We start from the raw sequence: 21,457 nt of genomic DNA, 5'->3' as shown, positions 1-21,457 counted from the left end.
GTGGAAGGGGAAGGCAATAAGCATTTGTATAATGCCTACTATGTGCCAGGCATTGTGTTAAGTGCATTCTTACAAATATCATCTCATTTGATCCTCACAACAACCCTTCGAAGGTAATTGTTATTATTATCACCATTTTACATTTGATGAAACTGAGGTGAACAGAGGTTAAACGATTTGCCCAGGGTCACAGTGTCTAAGGCCAGATTTGAACTCAGGTTTTCCTTATTTTACGCTCAGCACTCTTTCCACTGTACCACTTGAATGAAAGTTAATATTCTACCCAAAGCTACTTGACAGAGAAGCCTGTCAATTCTGAGTAGGTGTGCCCATCAGTTCTTTCTCCTTATCCCCATGAATTAGGCTCATTAGCAAACAAAGATTTGACAACCCTTACATGAAAATACAGTTTGACCTTCCAACAGATCTCTTAGGCTCTCATGGTCAATTGATGACTGCAGTTTGCTGCCCCATGACTCATCTTTACTCATAGCAGAGAAGGACTAAGACTTTGCTTCATATTTCCGAGGCTCTTTTTTTAATTAAAAGCCCTTCTTTTGTTGCTTACATATTGTATTGCCTTTTTTTTGTCTTGAATACAATTATCTGTTATCACAGAATTTTAGAGCCAAGAGGTCATCTGGTATTAGTCCAACCACTTTATTTATTTATTTTTTTAGTGAGAAAACAGAGGTTCAGAGAGGCCCAATGTTAGGTAGTTTACTAGTGCCAGAGTAGAGGCTGGAATGCACTTTTCTCATTCTCAAAACTTGGTGCTTTGCACCTCACACTCTGCAATCAATACTTTAACAAGCATTTATTTATTTATTTCCTACTATATGCCAATAAGTGTGATAAGTGCTAGGGAAACAAAGGCAAACAAAAAAATGAAACAATTTCCTGATTTCAAGGAGCTTATATTCCACTGAGAGAGACTACATGTACATGTATAATTGCAGGGCATACACAAATCCAATATAAGGTGACCTTTAAGGAGAATATACTAGCAACTGGGGCGATGGGCAATATCTCCAACAGTAGATGGTACTTGAGTTGAGTCTCAAAGGAAACTAGGAATTCCAAGAGCCAAACAAGCCAGTGTCCCTTTTTTTCTCAAGGATATTCCATTTAAACCCTTGGGAATTCCCTAATGACTCTTTCCTGGAGAAACCCCTGTCCTCCAGCTCATTACAGGAAACAACTACATGGTACAAAAGGCAAGTCTCTGTTCTGCATCTCCAATGCTCTCTCATCTTGGTTCCCAGAAGACAGTTTCACTAGAAAAACCATGTGGTAGAAAATGCTAGGTCAGTTCAGATAGTGTCAATTTCAAATTCAATTCTCAACTGTTGACTTTCATTTTGAAGTTTGCAGAGACAGGGTAACTTGTTCAGTCCCACTTCTGGCACACAAAGTAGCCATATGAACGCAACAATTACTTTTACCTATCTAAGCCTCAGGCACCTGGATAGGATTTACCAACCAAGTCAAAGCTGAGCAGTTCAGCCTACACTGGTGAAAAGCATGCTGTTGAAATTGTAGCTTTTTCTTCCTATATTTGAAAAGAATTATGATCATAAAAAATTAACTACAAAAGCTACACCTCAAACATGCACACACTGGTCTCTTAAGTGTCTTTCAGCTTTTATTTACAAGGAGCAAGAGATGCTTTTCTCCCTCTCTGTGACATGATATTGTGGTTTGTCCTTCGTTATTGAAGAGGACCACGATATAAGGAAGATGTTGCCATGACTTGCAAGTGAATTGGACTTAAATGAGGGAGGGTTAAGTCACCAGCCACACTTTCTCCTCCAGAGCCATCTGGGTCCAGTGGCCCAGCCTATGACATTATATCTATCTTAAGTCTGTCTGATGTGTTTTCACAGAGAATAGGGACCTTAGAAACCATCTAGACCAACCCTTTTATTTTACAGATGAGGAAACTTGGGCCCAGAGAGATTAAATGATTTGTAAGACATACAACACCTCAGTGGCAGACTCAGAGTTAGACCTCAGGTCCCCTCAATATGGCAGTATGGCTTGTCGTTCAAACAATCAAAGATGGAATTGCAATGTTCACATTTTTCCCCAAACACAGTAGCCACTTTACGTTGGGATGATTCTACTTTCCATCTAGATTTATTGTCCTAAAAAGTTGTCATTTATCCTCATGAATTCATATTTCTGGAGGAGCCAATATATGCATAGCAAATGGGTGCTATCTGCTTTTACTGTATGGCATATTCCCCTCTATCAATATCTTTCTAAGCCATTCCCACTTCAGTTCTGCCATTCAATTCATTCTATATAATCTAGTGAAAAAGGAGACAGAGATGAGAGTTAGGAGATCCAATTTCTTATGCTGCATCTGCCTCTTATTATGGGTGAATTTAGTCAAGGTTTTAACCTCCTCTGTACTTTACTTTCCTTCTGTATAAAAACAAAGCTCCTGTTTACTACTCTACCATGTTTTCTGTAAACATTTCATGTCAAAATATTTGTGAAAACTTGTTGAAAAAATGGATTTTGCTATATAATTGTTAGACTTATTTCTTAATAACAACAATAACGATGATAACCTTGCATTCTTACTATTTCACAAATTCCACAGATATATCCGCACATATATTTCTACAAAAGAGCATCTAAGCTTTCAATTCTCCCTCCTCTCTGTCTCTCTGTCTCTGTCTCTGTATCTCTCTCTTTCTATCTCTCTCTGTATGTGTTTATTTCTTTTCTATTTTGTTCTCTAGGCTTTTTCATGTTTACATATTTATGAGTATCAAGTTCCTTAAAGGTAGTGATCATCCCATCCACTCCTTTTCTACCTCTCCACAATATCCAGTACATTAGCCTTCATCCAGTAAGAAATATTGTTTACTGATCAAGATGTAGCCTCCATCCTCATGAAGATAGATGAATACTTACATTTTTTTTTCTTGAAAAGACAGTAATAGCAACTCCTATGTTGGGGAATGAGTAGACTTGTGTTATGGTCAGTAATTGTGTAAGATATTAAAGAGGCTGCAAGGGTGAATCTGAGTCACATTATTTGTGAATTCATTTGGGAAAGCTATTATCAGTTGTACCATTAGTCATGACTAAATACAAAATGACCCTGAATTTCCAAGAGGAATTAATTCCAAATCAGTATCTTTCTTATTTTTTCCCAAAGTGAGTACTTCTGAGAGACAGGAAATGCACAGCAGGTCCATAACAAAATGGAATTATGCCAGATCCAAAGTGGTAAAACTGTTTCAATGGTCACACTTTGAAATCTTTAAGAGTCCCTAAGTACTAATGCTCTCCACTGCTGAAAGCAATGTAAGCTATGGGGAATTTTTTTCCTGCTGAGCCACTTCTAATAAGATATTTTTCATTGCACTGTGTCTGTCAGACAAATCTTCAGAAGTGGAGTCCATAGACACATAATCTTTAAGTGGAGCTGATCGCCTTTTACTTTTGATGCTTTCCTCTTCAGTATGATGGCTGAGATCACCTCTCACAGTGGATTGGAAACACAAAACAGTTATCAACCCAGAGTATGCAGACTAATGCTCAAGAAATAATTCTCTCCCCTATAAATTGTCTTCTTACAGGAAACAGATCTGATTCTGACTTTTAATATCTCAATGCACCGTTCTTGGTGGATGGAAAATGGTCCAGGATGTACTGTGACATCAGTGACACCAGCCCCCGACTGGGCACCAGAGGACCATCGCTATATCACGGTCTCAGGGTGTTTGCTCGAGTACCAGTACATAGAAGTGGCACACAGTTCTCTCCAGATCATCCTTGCAGTAAGTGCTAATAGCAGTGCTGGAATTTTCTTCTTGCCTTACTTATTCATTGTATGAAATGGATGCTAAATGGATGCTTTGGGACCTTTTATTCTCTAATGTGGCCACCATTGATGCTTTTAGGTGTGATTCCAGTTGATATAAAGTAGAAGAAAAAAACTATTTTGCATATATTCCTGTGGCAAAAAAGGATGTAGGTCACATCATCTGAAAAGGAAAGATGCCTTAGAAATAGTGAAAATAGATTGCCACTGGAAGAAATAAAACCAATTTTCTACCAACATCTGTATTCATGGGTTGGAATAATAATAGCTAACATTTACATAACAATCTGGAATCAAGCAGACTCATTTTCCTGAGTTCAAATCTGGCCTCAGACACTTACTAGCTGTGTGACTATGGGCAAGTCACATAACCTTGTTTGCCTCAGTTTCCTCATTGGTAAAATGAGCAGGAGAATGAATGGCAAAGCCATCTAATATCTTTGTCAAGAAAACCCCAAACGGGGTGAATAAAGAGTCAAATATGACAAAAAATGACTAAACATCATCATATAACACTATAAGGTTGCAAAGTACTTTACCTATACATCATGTCATGTGGTTCTCACAACTGCTCTGAGGCAGATGCTGTTAATCCCTATAGGTTGAGTTTATACCTTGAGTCACAGAGCTATTGAGTGTTTGAAGGGAAATGTGAACCCAGATTTTTTGGACTCCAAGTTCAGCACACTATCCATTATACTACACTTGCTTTCCTAAGGCAGCTGTTTGAATAACCTCACCCCTTTAGTCTTATAGCAACTCTACAGTATCATTTTAGGAGTAGTACACTTCAACTGTACTAATAACAGGGGTTCCCATTTACAAAGCAGTTACCTCATAATACCTGTGAGGTAAAGAAGTATTGTTATCCCTATTTTAAGGATAGGGAAACTGAGTCTCTGAGAACTCTAGTGACCTATTCATGGTCACAAAGCTAGTATTGGAAGCTGGCTTTGAATGCAGAGTTCTTGGCCAACCAACCATTACATTTTGCCATACTGCTTCATTTCGAAATCATGTTAATGAGTCATACTGTTTCAATAGTTTAAATAGCACAAAATTCCTTTTGAATCTTGCCTGATAGGAGTACATACACAGTGTCTGGCTTACGTATCTTTCTCTAGCCACAGCCAGTAAAGTTGTGATATGTATTGTCCAATTTTTTAAATTATTATTAATTGACACAGAATTCTCTTTGGGATGTTGATGACTGGGTTAGACATTTTGAAAAAAAAATTAATTCCTTCAAACCCCTCAAAAACCATTTAGTATTCCCCAAAAGATATTCTGAGGGAATTATATCATATAGTATTCTCCAGAACACATTACAAACAAACACATCATCAATTACTAAGAAAATAAGGGGAAAATGGATTGCATATTTAATTAAAACACTGAATAATCTTCTAATAAGTAAGTCTCATTCTGTTTTCTTCCCTGGAAATCTGAATGGCAAAATAAGTAGGTTGGTTTAAATGTGAATAAATAGATTGGAAGCTGTGATTCTAGAATACTATAATTGTTTTAATAAAGCCTTTTCTCTTGAATAGGGAAATCTAAATATGTATGGAGTATTAAGGAAAAACTACATATCTTGAATGTTGTGTGTCAGCCTATGGTGCCCCACAAATAAAATACATTTTTCATGAATGATAACTTTTTCTGACTGCTGAAGAGGAAAAGATGTTTTTCCTCTGATTCCTTTTCAGGGACCCACTGCATATCTGTAATATAGTCATTCAGTCAATCATTAATCATTTATTAGGCCCTTACTATGTGATAAGCATTATGCTAATTATGAGAATGCAAAGAGAGACAAAAATAGCTCTTGCTTTCATATAGCTTACATTCTATTGTCATCTGAATCTTTATCCAATCAGCTTGCAAGGAGAGAGCAACAACTATGATGTGAGTAGCTTCTGTGTGACTACTCTAAGAGGTAAGCAAGATGCAAGCACACAGAAGTTACTGAGTATAATTCCATCCAGCTTACCGCTTTAATTTAGTTCCTCCATTTAACATTATCTCCCTTTCAACTCCTGGCTTATCTCCCAGTACCCAATATTTGAGAAAAACAAAATCTTTACTGTCTGTTTCTTCAGGGAAAACCTTGCCACAGCTACTCTCCTATTAGCCCCCTAAGAGTCCAGACTGCTTACTCTTCCTTCATCCCACCCTGAGACTCATTTGAACTATTTTGTGGGGGAAGCTAGGGGTCACAGTGGATAGAGCATCGGCCCTGAAGTCGGAAGAACCTGGGTTCAAATCCAGCCTCAGACCAAACACTTGATACTTACTAGCTATGTGACCCTTGGCAAGTCACTTAATCCCAATTACCTAAAAAAAAGAACTATTTTGTGTCTTCCTCATAAGCATGTACAGAATTACAAACTGTGAGGATATAGGACCTATGTCATACTTACCTTGTAGGGTTGTTGTGAGGTATAAATGAAATAATTGTAAAGTACTTAGCACAATGCCTGGCACATAGTGTTAGATAAATCCTCTTTCCCACTCCATCTTTGTATACCCTATAACGTCTAGCCTAGCACTATGCACAAGATAAGCACTTACTAAATATCAAATGAGTGAGTGAATCCAACTTAGAACAATGTTCACAGGTTATTGGCCTTCTTACTTCAGGTCTTAATTAATTCCCACTCTCTCCAATTTTCTTTTATCATCATATTCGCTCAATTTTTCTCTTTCACATTCCTGCCTTTTAAAGATGCCTGTCACACCATTGTTCAGCTTTCTGTCAATTAATTCCTGTCTTATTATGAAATTATGTTCACATAATCTGCATTTGCATCTTGTATCATACACAAGGCAGATTCTATCTAAATTCAAAAGAAACAAGGAGGTATACCAGTATGATGCACATACAATTGAGGAAGGATCCTATTAATCATACCACTTTCAACAGAGCAGAGAGTCCTGCCAAAATTCAATTATGACATCCTAAGTGTCATCTTGGGCTGTAAGGCCCCAAATCCAAGATTGCATTCCTTATCCAGAAGCATTTTCCTGGTCCATAGTTTCAACTATATCAGACTCTATAGGAATTCAGTAGAACATAAGCCCCTTAAATTTAGGGTAGGACAAGTTTGTTTGATTCTTTTTCCTCTGATAACCTAGTACAGGGGTAGGGAACCTGCAGCCTTGAGGGCCCATGTGGCCTTCTGGGTCCTTGGGTATGGCCTTCTGAGTCCAAGTTTTATAGAACAAATCCTTTTATTAAGGGGATTTGTTCTGTGAAGTTTGAATTCAGTTAAAGGGCTGCACTTGAGGACCTAGGGGCCACATGTGGCCTTGAGGCCGCAGGTTCCCCACCCCTGCCCTAGTACCTACCACAGTGTCTTACATTTACTTTGAAAATTCACTGGATCTGTGGTTTCATCAATGTGGATATCCTCTCCAACAGTGTCCATCTAACTCATCTACTCTTCTTTCTCTACTACACTTGGCTGCATCATCTTTTGACTTCTCCATGTGGAGTCTGCCAACATGCTGGGGGCTTTTTTTTTCTGTTTATACACACTATTTGTAATAGTGGCTTAATAAATGTATGTTGAATTGAATTGGGCCCAGTTATGATAAAATACAGACACATACAGATAATTTTGAATTGCAAATAGTTTGCATTTAATGAGTGTTTATTAAGTGAATAAAACCTGAAATATCCGAATCTAAACTTACAAAACAGGGTAGAGCTACAATACAGTAAAAGGTAGGTGAAAGCAAATAGGTTATTCTTCACATTACGAAAATATTCCCAGCATCATTCATCCAAATAGCAAACCTTCTTGGATTGCTTTAAATTATTCAGTTTATCAAAATCTGACAACTGCAACTTTTGGGGTGGGAACATAAATATGTATGTGTGTGTATGTATATATGCATGTGTGCATATATATATATATATGTGTATATATATATATATATGTATATATATATATATATATGTCAATAGATTCCTAAATATACAAGGTATTTCAAAAGCCTTAGTGCAATTTCAAGGTCAAATAGCTTAATAATGAATGAATCAAGGTAAACAATCCTAAAATTCCAACTAGTTCATTAGAAGAAGAATATAAAAATAGAACTTCCATACATTAGTTTCCATACTAGTGAGTTCAATACATAGCAAATATGTTTGTAGTGTCAATGACTGAACAGCTGTCTTCCTTAGATAAGACCTCAGTTTATATGTAACAGAAAAGGTACAGAATGACAAGCAATCAGATCCTTTCCTGAGTATCTTGAATGTTTTAGCAGCCTGTGATTTTTTTTCTGTTACTACACATGTTATTCTGATCCCTGTTATTGTGAACACACAAGTCACACAGACATGTTTGCAAAAAACAATCATTCAACAAAGTAGCTTTGACTTACATTTCTAGAACATCAACAGACAACAATGTTCTATTACTTTTTGGGGCTGGAGGGGAAAAAAAGGGTCAGAGGGAGGGGACAGGTAGAGAAAGAGAGACAGATAAAGACAGGCACATACACACCACACCCAGAACATGGAGATCTTCTCATGAAGGGAACAGCTAAACAGCACTGAGCCATGATAGTAATAAATGGGTTGGAGATCAGAAGTCACTTGATGGAACTGGGTACCAGGAAATGCATAAAAGGAAGCAGTTATCTCATAGGTTCATCCACAGTCCCAGCATAGATTTATCCCTTGGTAGTCAAAAGACATTAATCATTGCTTTCCAGTCTCTTTAAAGAAGAAAATCACCTCCCTATTGAACACCTGTTTGACCTTTTCCTCTCTCTGGTATTCCTCCAGCCGATGTCAGGTAGCTAGAATATCATTTCCAGTGGTAGGAATACTCAGTTTTACCTATACAGATTGAGTTGCCTGTTGGAGAGGGTTAGTCCTGTAAAAAGTCTGTGGCATGTCCTTCAGTTTGAGTGCTTACCTTTTAAAGGCCTCCTTTTAAATTGATGGCTGTGCTTTCTGAGTACATGCACAAGCACATGTGCATGTGATTGTAATACTCTGTCAAGTTAAATTAGAGCTAATGTTTACTGCTATTAACATAGCTTATGCTTCCTTTTTCTCCATCAAATAAAATCAAGCGGTGTGGTTAGGGGAGAGGAGGGAAAGCAGTGAACTAACTAGGTGTTAGGAATCCTTGCCTTCTAATTTTAGCTACACCCTAATCTAATTTATTATTGTGGACAAGTTATTTATTCACCATATCCCTCAATTTGACCACCATAATACAACAATACAATAAATATTCATTAAGGGGAATCTTCCATTGGCTGGAGGATTAGAATTCATGGCTATATGAACTAAGTATGTAAAGTTATGTTAATGACAGGTTGTAGAGGGCTTTGAATGCCAGGTAGAAGAGTTTAAACTTGACTCAGTGTACAACATGAAGCTAATGAAAATAATAAGAGCATTATAGTGAGAACCAGAGTAGCGTAAAGTGCTGGATTTGGCATCAAGGAGACTTAGATTCAAACACTAGTTGTGATCTTTTAACAGTATAACTAGGTGCAAGTTCCTTAGGCTCTTTAAGCCCATTTCCTTATATACAAAATGAAGATAATAATATCTGTGGCATCAGCTTCACTGTTAGTGTGAGATTCAACTGAGATAATCTACGGAAGGTGCTTTACAAACCTTAAAACACTACATAAATGGCAACTATTGTTAATGAAACTTTTACTTGCTGGGAAACTATGGTAGGAAAAAAATAAAATCCATTACTTCTTATGGAGGTTCTTAGTTTTTGTGCATCACTGGAACACCACTTGCTAAACTGCTGTTCTCATGTGCCTAGGGAAATGTAAGAGTAAAGTCATATACATCCCTACTATCCATTTCCTACCCTATTTTGGGGTACCAAAAAAATCACTTTCAGAGCCAGCATCATCTGGCCCAATTCACATATATAATAGGAAATTCATTAGAACATACTCTATGGGAAAATAATATAAAAATGGAAAAATAAATAAAATAATAGGAAACTCATGGAAAGATATGATTTTATTCAAGGTGGTTATGAGAATCTGAGCAGTAGCCCATAACTGATTATAAGTAATTAGAGAATCCTTTGCTAATAAGAGATTTTAAATTGGGGGCTGTCTGTATGTCTCATGTACAGTGAACAATATGCAATTTTATTCTTTTCCTGTACTTTTCATAATCTCAATACCAGAAAGGCATAAGGAATCCAATTAAATCACAATTATCATAATATAGTATATGTTTATGATTACATGTGTGTATGGGTATAATTGAAGGCTTAATTGGTTATAAACTAATTACTTCCATTTCAATTTACAATATTTTTTGTCTTCTAAGAAATCTTTGGTCAGTAGCAATTATTGAGATGTTAAGCTGGCCTGGAAAATATTTAGATAGTGATTTCTTCCTCACAAGAAAAACCAAACACAGTATTAGGTTATAGAATAGTAAGATATTTTCTGGTGTTGTACAATAAAACTGTTGCATTTGCAAAGAAGACTGTAAAGAGGATTTATAAGGACAGAGATATAATAGGTGGAATAATTTATTGTTTAGTATGTAATGCTTGAGGAAAAAAGAATTTTCTAAAATGGGCAAACACTTTTAAGCTAAACAGTATTTATACAGTATGGAAAGCATTCAACTGTAATGTTCCTTCTGCATCTTTGCTTTTTACTATCAATATAAATGTGATTTTAAAGTCTATCTGCTTTTCTCAACCCACACAGTTCTTCTCCTCCACTGGTTATGTGATATATACTTCCACTTAATCTTCCTCCTTTCTTTTCTTCTTATTCCTCCATGATTGTCCCATTGTCTTTTTAGGCCAGCTCCATAATACTATGATTTCTGTACTAACATTTTGTCTCATATGGAACTCATAGATCTTGAGATGTGTGCGGCTCATCCATATACTTTCAGTGTTTCTAATCTATATATTAGAATATTATATTATCCTAGACTCTGTAGGGGATGTATTAGTAAATGTGGTCCTTTTGGCAAATGGTAATTGTAAATAGGTCTCCAAAGCCACATCACTGAGTATATGGTTGGGCCAGAATAAAGGGCTATGGAGATAAGAGAAACAACCGGAGATAGTCTTAGTAGCAGAGATCTGGTAGAGGAAGAGTCTCTATAGGAGTAAAGTGCTGGTATTATTTCTAAATGGGCAACTACATGGTGGATTATAAATATAGGTGGATGATTTGGGTAGTTATCGTATCAATTACATGAACCTAAGGGCTCATGTTTGTGTAGGTCTCTTGGGGACAAGAGTGGTAAAATCAAGACTCCTTGGAATGTTAAAATACTGCTTTTTTTAAAAAAAAGAAAGCCCAGTTTTTGTTTTATTTTCTTTTTCAAGGGGAATCTAATTCGCAGGAGTGGCACTGTGTGTCTTTGAGACTATATAGGAATCTGAGAAATGGCAGGGCTCAACAGAGAGGTAGAAAAATCATATTGAGGTTTGTTTTTTGGTTTTTGGCTATTGGTTTTGTTTTGTTTTTGTTTTGTTTTGTTTTCCTGGGCTACTTGAGTGTTTTATGTATTATATGTGTTTTCTGTGGAAACATAAAGGCTGTCTCATATGTAAATGCACTATTACCTTTAGTGCTAATAAAGGAACTGGAGGCTGTTTCACTCATCTCTGTAGATATGGCATGAGCTTGTGTTTGCAGATTCTTCTGAGAGTAAATTTATGGTGGGGGCACATCAACTAAAGAAAGAATTTTATTTATTTTTCTGTTTTGAAATTGCCCTTACAGTCAGAACTTGTTCATGTAATCCAGATGCTGGATATTTGGGTTGCTGGGCTAATGGTTACATATTAAGAGTTTTAAATGGAGCTAATTGACTATACTTTTAAACCCAAATCATTCTGGCTTTCATTGAATGGTCAAATTGAATGGGCCCAAGCTTCTGACTCTCTTTGTTTGGGTTTTGATGACTTAGAATAAGTGTAAATAGCAATTGTTTTCTATACTGGCAAAAAACTCTAGCAGGGGTGGGGAACCTGTGGCCTTGAGGACACATGTGGCCCTCTAGATCCTCAAGTGCAGCCCTTTGACTGAATCCAAACTCCACAGGATAAATCCCTTCAATAAAGCGATTTGTTCTTTAAAACTTGGACTCAATCAAAAATCACATCCAAGGACCTAGAAGGCCACATGTGGCCTTGAGGCTGCAGGTTCCCCACCCATATTTTCCCTCCCACACTGATATCTTTGGGAAGGTAAATTGGGCCATCCTTGGTCTCAATTCTTATGTAGGCCTTAGTCATTGAATGGGCCTAGTCTGGGACAAACTGAGACCTGGGAAAGACCTTAATTTAGAAAGGCCAAGGTCATGCACTGCATCCTGGGCCATGGTCACTTGTCTTGGCCTTTGTCTTGTCGCTGGACTCAGATGACTAGAGGATAAAATTAGGCTGGTGACTTTGCACAGGTTTGCCTCACTCAAATCCAATTCACATGCAAGTCAAGACATCACATTGGTGATGTCTTTGGTCCTTTCAGAGAATGAAGGATGAATAGACACCAGCTTCTGGCTATTCTTTTTATTGCAGCATTGGCTTTTATATAATGGGGTCCTATCATTTTGTAATTATATCAAATTGACCTCGGTTTCTGTATTGCGTACAGATAGATCCCAGAAAAGCATATAAAATAATTACTGATTCAGTAACATGGACTCTTTTTGCTGACTTGTATTATATTATCATATAACCACTCTAGCTTAGAGACCTTTAAGAAGGTGTAGGTGGATCATTCTATTCCGTAAAACTGGCAAAGGTGTGACTTTAAAAAAAAAAACCTGAACTCTGTTAGCACCTGTTAGAGAAATCAGTAGGTGCTTGATACTACCTAATTCACCTTCACCAGCTTAACTGCCTATTAACACCTGCATTGGCCACAGGAATTTTGCCTTAGTGGTAGACAGCTAAGCAGCTCAGTAGAAAGAGAGCTAAACTTGCAGTCAAGAAGACCTGAGTTTGAGACATTTCTAAGACCTTTGCTAGCAATGTAACCATTGGCAAATCACTTATCCTGTCTTAGCCTGTTTCGTCATCTGTAAAATGAGGATAATACTAGCATCTACTGATGGGATATGGGCCCAAGCCGAGACATTTGCCCCTGGCCCCAAAAAGAATTTGGGTCCCATTTGTCTACAGCCCCAGAAAACCCTTAAACTGTCTTTGACCTCACTCATGGTTACCTGAGGCTATACTCCACTTAATGGCCTTTCCTTATTGACTCCCCCTATCTCCCTTTGAAAACTAATGAAGCTTACTTAGTCTTTGTCCCTAGTATATTTCCCACCTTTGATCTTATCCTGACCCCATTCAAACCTCTTCCTTCCAGTTCCCTTCATCATCTATTCCCATTGTCTGTTCAACCTCCCAGACATTCCCATTGGAATTCTCCTTAAACTCACCCCAGCTTCAGGATCTTTCTCCCAGCCCTTCCTCCTAACACTCAAATTTCTTTGAGTATATATAAGATCCACTCTGGCCCTCATTTAAACGTTGAGATTTCCTCATGCCTGCTTGTCTTTAATGTTCAGATTCTTTAACAGTCTGGCCTGTGTGGTTTATTTCTAATAAAAAAAAAAACTTTGTCTCTGGCTGAAGGAAGATTTGGGTCAAATTTATTTAGGCAGGGCCCACTGTGCCATTTTGGGGTCCCCCCAAAGGACCCCAAGAATCTAGACATCACCACTACCTCCTAAGGCTATGAGGATCTCATGAGATAATATATATAAAATACTATGTAAGTGTTAAAGCATTATATAAGGCCAGTTATTATTATTATAGTATCATCATTATTATTATTAGGTTCCACATTTCAGGGAATGTTCACTGGTCTCTTATTGAGCAAGCATGCTTCCTGGAGGAAAGTAGCAGGCTGGAGTACCCAAGGGACAGTCTGAGATGTGTTTACTTGAACTTTGTATAATCACTTAACTGGGTCAAAATTCAAAGAAAATAATTCTTCAATCCAGTGGAAATAAATCAAGCTACTAGACAAAACTGGTTGACAGAATTTGTTTTTATTTTCCATATTCAAAAGGTTATTGGACATTACAGAGACAAAGCTTAATGATAATTAAACTTTGATCTTTCCTCTCTCGGTATCCCTTCTTTCCTTTAGAGGGACAATCTTTTCCTTCTTTAGTCCATTCCCTATAGTTGTTTCTCTGAGATTTCTTTTTTAACCTTTCTCTTCCCCAGTCTCTATCCATTTATCTCTTCCTGTCTCTCTGACATGTCTGATGCTAAGCTTTCTTACTCTCCTCCCAAGTCTTCACCTTTCCTCTCATTCTCTCCTTCACTGTCAGTAATACCATCATCATTACCATTTCTGAAGGGTAGAATCATGACATCATACTTGACTTCTCTGGTACCTTCTCTATTTCCAGATGGGGCACTTTAAATCCACATTTTCTTTGTTATCTTTACTGCCAAACCACTAAGAAAATATTAGTTATTCCATTTCTAGGAAAAGGTAGCTTTCCAGGAGTAAAAATGTCTTCTATTTTATCACTGTAGAAAAGTCAGCCAATCTTGATTACATTGGTGTTCATTCAGATGTTTTATAGTTTTTTAAAAAAAAAGTTTGCAAATATGTTTTCTAGACAGTTATTCACTAGCATGAGCATAGACTGCAAAGAAATGGTCCCTAGTCAGGAAAGTTGACAGCACCTATAGCCACACCACAGTCTCAGACATTTTCTAGGTAGAAGCTAGGCGGTGCAATGGATAGAGTCCTGGACCTGAAGTCAGGAAAACTTGAGTTCAAATGTGTCCTTTGATACTTCTTAGATATGTGACCCTGGACAAATCACTTAACCTCAGTTTGCCTCAGTTTCCTCAACTATAAAATGAGAATAATAATACCACCTACCTCCCATGGTTGTTGTGAGAATCAAATGAGATTATATTTGTAAAGCACTTAGCACAGTGTCTGGCAAATAGTAGGTGATATATAAATGCTTATTCTATCACCCCTCCCTCTTCCATCAAGTTATTTTCACTTGCAGAGGAGTATGTAATTGTTCCTTCTAGCACCATAACCCAACTCCATTCTCTTTCTCTAACTCAAGCTGGGCATCAGCCACTATGTTCTAGCATTTCTGGGCACCATAAATACTTTGCCCATTTCCTAATATATGTACAGATGATCACTGTGGGAAGCAGTCGTTTAATGGTTAAGTCTCTGGACTTTTTAGCTATTTACTTGCATGTTGTGCGGGACAGACCACTTACTCAAAATTAAAAACAAAGACTTAAATACCTTGAAAGTAGAAAGGAGTTTATTGCTTTCTCATGAGAAAGGGTACCCTCTTAGTCACGATCTTGGGCCAGGAGAGTATGAGTTCAGTGTGGAAATCAAGGCTGATTTATACCCTAATGCGAGTTCCTCCTCCCTAACCCCCTTCTCCTTATCCCATTGGCTGGGCTTTCAGGGGGCACAATCTTTTCACGGAAATCTAGAACAAAGGTAGTTACACATGTTTGCCAAGAGACAAGAACATTAGGGAAGTTTTGCAAGGGCAAGCAGTTCAGGTTGGGGGCAGGGCCTATTCTTTCTGTTATATGTTTAAAAACAGGGTCTAAGCGGGGGAGGGTTTTGAAAGCAACAATCAAGAACTATTAACAAGAACCATTGACCTTTGAGGAGGCTTCACTTCTGAGAGATGATCTCTCACAATGTGACCCTGGATAAGTGACTTAACTTCTCTTTACCTCAGTTGCCTCCTCTGTAAAATGGGGTCAATAGTCCAAGAATTGCTACGAGGGTCAAATGAAATGATACATCTGCATTGCTTCATAAACTTTAAAGCTCTGTATAAATGCCAGCTGTTATTATTATTATCAATCATTTTTTCACCAGAGAAGTCATCGGAATCTGTAAGGCTAGAAGGAATCTGGAATATCACCCCCTCATTTACAGGTGAGGAAGCTAAAGTCAAAATAGACTAAAGAAGCTTTGGAGAAGACAGAGCTATGATCTCACTAGGATCTAGAAACTCTAGTTTCTCTAGAGCTTAGTTCAAGCAAGACCGTCTACATGAGGCCTTTCCTGATTCTTGTTCAAATTGTTGTTCAGTCTTTGTGACCCTGTCTTGGGTTTTCTTGGCAAAGATACTGAAGTACTTTGCCATTTCCTTCTCCAGTTCATTTTACAGATGGTGAAACTGAGGCAAACAGGGTCACACAGCTAGTAAGTGTCTGAGGGCAGATTTGAACTCAGGAGGAAGAGTCTTCCTGACTCCAAGCCCAGCATTCTAGCAACTGCACCACCCAGCTGTCCATGTTCAAATTATTGCCTTATATTTATTTTGTACATTTGTGTATGTAATTACACATATACAATTTCTTTCTCTCTTGATCAAATGCAAGCTGTTTGTGGGCAGGGAATGTTTCATTTTTTTCTTTCTATCTCCAATAGCTAGCAGAATAAATAACATATAATAGATGTGCTTGTTGATAGACTGACAGATCGACTGGAGCCCAAGTCTTCTGATTCCCAATCCAGCACCCATTCTACCGTACCCTCCTGCCTCTTCCCTCTTACAGTCGTATGGTACCATATATATAACATACATTTACAAATATCCACCAAGAATTTACAACAGCCACCAGGGAACTTCAGGTGTAAAATATCAAACTCAAAGTATTTGAGGGTCTCTTAAAAATGCTTATTTAACACAAAGGGGCTTAGAATAATACCTATAAATCAAAAGGAACTATTTTAGTGTCTCATACAATTAAAAACCCTTCCAGATTCTCATTAAGCATAAAGTATTGAACCTATATTTTATATTTATCCTTAAAAATAGTGAAACTGTCATTTCTTCCCTTCAGCATATGCTGACAGATGTTAATTTTGATGGGAGCATGAGGCTTTTGTCCAACAGAGGTTGGGCATTTACCTCACTGACACTGTCAGTGACCTCAATGACAGATAGCCAGCTTGTCAATTTTTCTCCAAGGCTCCAAAGAAAATGGAGCATATCCAGTGCTAAGCCTCAAGCACTATGCATCCTTCTTCCTCAGATCTTTCTATGCCAGGTCTCACTGAGATCTTAGTCTTTTCATCCCTTAAGTAAAGGAAAGGAAAAGAGGGGTGTGGCTGCATTTCTAGGTACCACTTTCCAGACTACTGTGTGACAAAATAAACAAACTATATTTTTAGGGCACCACCTGCAGCATGCAGCTGTACCAAACAGAGCAGAACCATTAAGGATGTGATTTGTTCCATTTAATATGAAGCCCTGAGGTTTGAGAAGAGAGGGAGGAGAAGTTTCTGCAGAACCAGCCCACACATTCCCCATTTATATTGCAGCTGATTTTTTTTAAAGCTTAGAACTGAAGTACTGTTATTTTCCTTTCTAATCTCTTCATCTTTCTACCCTATGTTAGAAACAAACAAACAAACAAAAACTATTATTGGGGTTATAGCTTTAAATGGAAAAAAATCATTTTTTCCCCTACCAGCCCCTTCTTTTTTCATTCTGGAACAATATCCTTCCACAGTAACCTATATACTTTAATATCAACATCTGCTGTATTCAAGCTGTATGGGAAATGGTACCTGGCATTTACATGGTGCCAGGGACATGATTAGAGGAGGTCAAACACTGAAGATAGGTGAAGATTTTTTCCCATTATCTGTAACTTTCATCTATTTCCCCCCTCTGTTCTAGCTGTCTACTTCAAGAAATTTAAAATGTATAGCTTGTAGCTATTTTTTTGCTTACAGTTTAGTCTCTAAATTTGGTTGCCTTTAAACTACGTGTGTCAAAATATTTTCTCTTGTTGTAGAGTAAAGAAAAGTAACTATGGAATATGGTATTAGCCTCAGCCCAAAATCTCTTCCCTTTCTTCTCCATCTAGAATTTTAGGGGTAATGTGGTGAGTCATTTGGAACCTCCTGTTAGTTTGATTAAAAATGTCTTCATTCACTTAATGGTTATTGATTTTGGTCTCGTACACCAAAGTCATAGTTTCATTTTAGCTTCTTCTGATTTAGTAAGGATGAATATAATTAAGTTATAACCTGAAATCTGGCAAGGATCCAGACAAGGTAGGAATTGAGGTCAATTTAAGTACAAGGAGAAGTTTGCTTTGAGATGAGATTATAATGCACTATACAATGAAATGTGGCTTTTTGCTTTTTCTTTTAACTTGAATAAATTAAAAAGATAGGGGAGATCTGTATCTCCTATCATAAGGTAGGTTAAGATACATCATTAAGGGTTTATTGAAGCAAACTTCTAACTTCTCTAGAAAGCTAATTAAATTTTCAATGTGATCATTTATTTACACCTCAAAAATCAACAAGCTACAAATCAGGGTTTGATTTATTATTTTGTTTCTTATCCAGAGTTAACAAAGTGTTAATAATGTGGATTAAACTTAAAAGTGCATGTACATACATTTCCCACTCCCAACCCCAGAGTTGGGTTGTTAAATGTTTACCAGCACACTCCTGTATTTTTCTAAAAACATTGCTGAAGCTCAGAAGCAGTGAGTGTAGTAGAAGACTCAGGGAATGAAATCATCACCCAAGCTGGAAGCTATAACTGTTGGCTAATAATAATAATAAATAACAGCAACAATAAACTGGCATTTATACAGTGTTTTAAGGTTTGCAAAGTGCTTGACATACATTATTTCATTTGAACCTCATAGCACTTCTGGCTTTAACTAATATTTGGCTAGGTTATGTAAGTTAGTTCCTCCTGTGCCCATTGAAGTCATAACTAATACTTTAAACTTATTCCCAAGAACTCTAGTTGGGATTGGAAATTTCCTCAGGAAACCCTAGAGGTTGAACTTTTACTTCCATTTTCACCTTTGTCATCAACTAGCTCTCAGGAATGATATGACCATCTGGCATGCTTCATATGGTTGTAGATGAAAGTGTTTAAAGTGGGAGCTGGTCCCATCTGTTTCACCTTTGCCACAAATTGTTTCCTTCTTTCCTACTGTGAAGAATTTATATCACCTGCAGTATCTAGCTCAAAAACCCTCCAAATGCTGTCACTGAGTTGTTCCTGATCAGAGTCATAGATGATCCCTAGGTCACATTTCTGTTCTTTATTATTTTCAGAGTGGTCTCTCCCTCACCGGATGCAGTTCACAACTCACCCATGCCTACCTATCCTGTGCAATTCTTGTCCATATCCTCCAGTGTATCCTTCACTGAAGGTTCCACCTGAATGTTGGGTGCCTTACTTTAGATCCCTTGACATGGGATGTAGATCAACACAGGGACGGAGTCTGTTCTAGTATCATTACATTATCAGTGCAATTTATTTTTGCTCACATATATTTCATGATATGCTTTATGTCACTTTTACTGTATACCTCTTCTTTAGTAATATGCTGCATTCTACTCACAACCACCAATGAGCCTCTCCGTTGCCCTATTGGGTGTCCTTTAACTTGAATTCTTCAGAAGACTATGATGTTTCATGACTCACTGTAGTGAGACATGAATGAAATTCACGTCACTGACATTGGAGGACAACAATAGTCTTACATTTAAACAATAAAATTCCATAACACTGGCAAATATTGCCTTCTGTAGGAGGTAATGTAGAAGCCCAACATCACTCATGTACTAGCTAAGGAAAATTCCATTAGTTAGATAATGACTTGAAAACTAAGAGGCAGTGTGGATGATGGATGGTATCAGGGAAATTTGGGTTCAGTCCCACCTCTGACACTTTTACTTTGTGACCACGGGCAAGTTAGGTGTCATTGAGCCTCAGCCATATACTTCTCTTTTTCATTCCCATCTGTTTTGATAATGAAGGATTAGAAACCTAGAGAGATTCAGTGATTAACACAAGGGCCTACAGGAAGTTAGGAAAGAGGAGCTGTGACTAAAACCTTCACTTCTTGGATTCTCGTTCATTATTTATTACTCTAGTCTACATGGTAAGCAAGGTGAATGGACTAAACTGGAGTAACTGACCATGTTCAAGATTAATGAAAGAGGGAGTTAAAGAGGTTAAAGGCCTCAATTACATTAGTTGAATATTCATGAATCCTGGGCTAAGAGGGTTTAGTACTGATATAATAGAGACAAGGAAAACCAATTTAGGAGATTTGGAAATGGGAAGGTGTTGAGGGCCAGAGCAGGAAAAGTCCAAATATGGGATTAGGAATTTAGGTTAGAGCTTGCCTCTTCCCTTTTCCTACCCGTAAAGGCTTAATTATTCAGACCATTTGGCTCACCAACTTTCTCCTGCCTAAAAGGTTAGAATACTCTGACCCTTAGACTTTGATGGTAAGCAAGTGTGAACAATTAAGGATGTGAGTAAGGGCTGAGGTTAGTCATGTAAGAATGGTGAGAATGCCTTGGGGATGGTTGTTAGCTTTCCCTATATAATCCAGACCCTCAGGATAATAAATGGCTCAGTCTTTCGCTGACCCACCTGGCCACGTGTCTCATTTCACACTCCTCCTTTTGATGCAATACTTAGTCGCTGGGCTACAGGAAGGAGGTATGAGGCTGTGAGGTAATGTAAACGAAAGCTAAAAATACAGAAGTAAAAAACTAGATTAGAACTATATTAAACTAGAAGTATGACTGCCTCTTGGAAGAGCTGAAGAATATACACGTGTGTCTATGTTTGTCTATGTATATATGTACATACATACACAGATACATATGCCTGTATATAAGCATATATATGTATGAGTATGTGTGTATACATATATACATATGGAGGGTGTTTCCTATTATCATATTCACCTATTTTCCAAATCTATTCTGGCACTTTTGTTTCACAGGGAATTTTTACAAAAGAGTCAGACCAGCCAGTAATGTTTAAAATAAAAGACCTTAATATAGTATGTTTTAACTCAAAGGGAGGCTTGAGTCTTAAGGACCATATGTAAGTGGAAATGCAAGGGAAAGCAAGGAGGAGGAGGAAAGGGTACAATTTGAAGGGGTCTGGACTAAGGAACAGTGGTCTCTTGGCCATGACATGACCAGGAAGAGGCTATACCAATGACACTTTGGAGGCAGAGTTGCTGGTCTTGGCAATCTTATCTTTATCTCTCTAGTCATTCATCATAACTAGCGTGAAGTGCCTGGAATCTTTTCTCTTTTACCATGGCAGCAGAAGTACCCCTCCATACTGGGCCTGGGTGCCAACACCTTCAGAAATGAGCAGAAGTCAAATACACTATGGCTCTGAAATACATGCTAAGGTAGTCCACATATTAGGATCACCTAGAGCAGTAGTGTCAAACTCAAATGGGGACACCAAGTGTACATAGGGATCCCTGTGAGCTGCATATTAACTTAAGAAAACTATATGTTAGGAGAAGCTAGGTGGCATAGTAAATAGAGTACTGGCCCTGGAGTCAGGAGGACCTAAGTTCCAATCTGGCCTCAGACACTTGCCACAAGCTGTGTGACCCTAGGCAAGTCACTTAACCCCAGTTGCCTCACCAAAAAAAAAAATAGTATTTGGGGCAGCTAGGTAACTCAGTGGATAGAGCTCTGGCTTTGGAGTCAGGAGGATCTGGATTCAAATGCAGCCTCAGACACTTGACACTTACTAGTTGTGAGACTCTGGGCAAGTCACTCAAC

The 21,457-nt window shown here is 37.8% G+C and overlaps 1 protein-coding gene across 1 annotated transcript in view; it reads left to right on the top strand.

The window, feature by feature from the left end:
• The window catches only part of NKAIN2 (sodium/potassium transporting ATPase interacting 2), a 1,318,805-nt gene that overhangs the window by 1,089,699 nt on the left and 207,649 nt on the right, over window positions 1–21,457 (top strand). The window contains exon 4 of the mRNA XM_078155167.1: window positions 3,600–3,800. Coding sequence (XP_078011293.1) covers window positions 3,600–3,800 — 201 coding nt within the window. The remainder of the gene's footprint in view (window positions 1–3,599; window positions 3,801–21,457) is intronic.

Source organism: Phascolarctos cinereus, unplaced genomic scaffold (genome assembly GCF_003287225.1).
Source record: "Phascolarctos cinereus isolate Bilbo 61053 unplaced genomic scaffold, phaCin_HiC Scaffold_5;HRSCAF=322, whole genome shotgun sequence".
In the NCBI taxonomy this organism is placed as follows: Eukaryota; Metazoa; Chordata; class Mammalia; order Diprotodontia; family Phascolarctidae; genus Phascolarctos; species Phascolarctos cinereus.
This window is presented reverse-complemented; position numbering and strand designations above follow the sequence as displayed.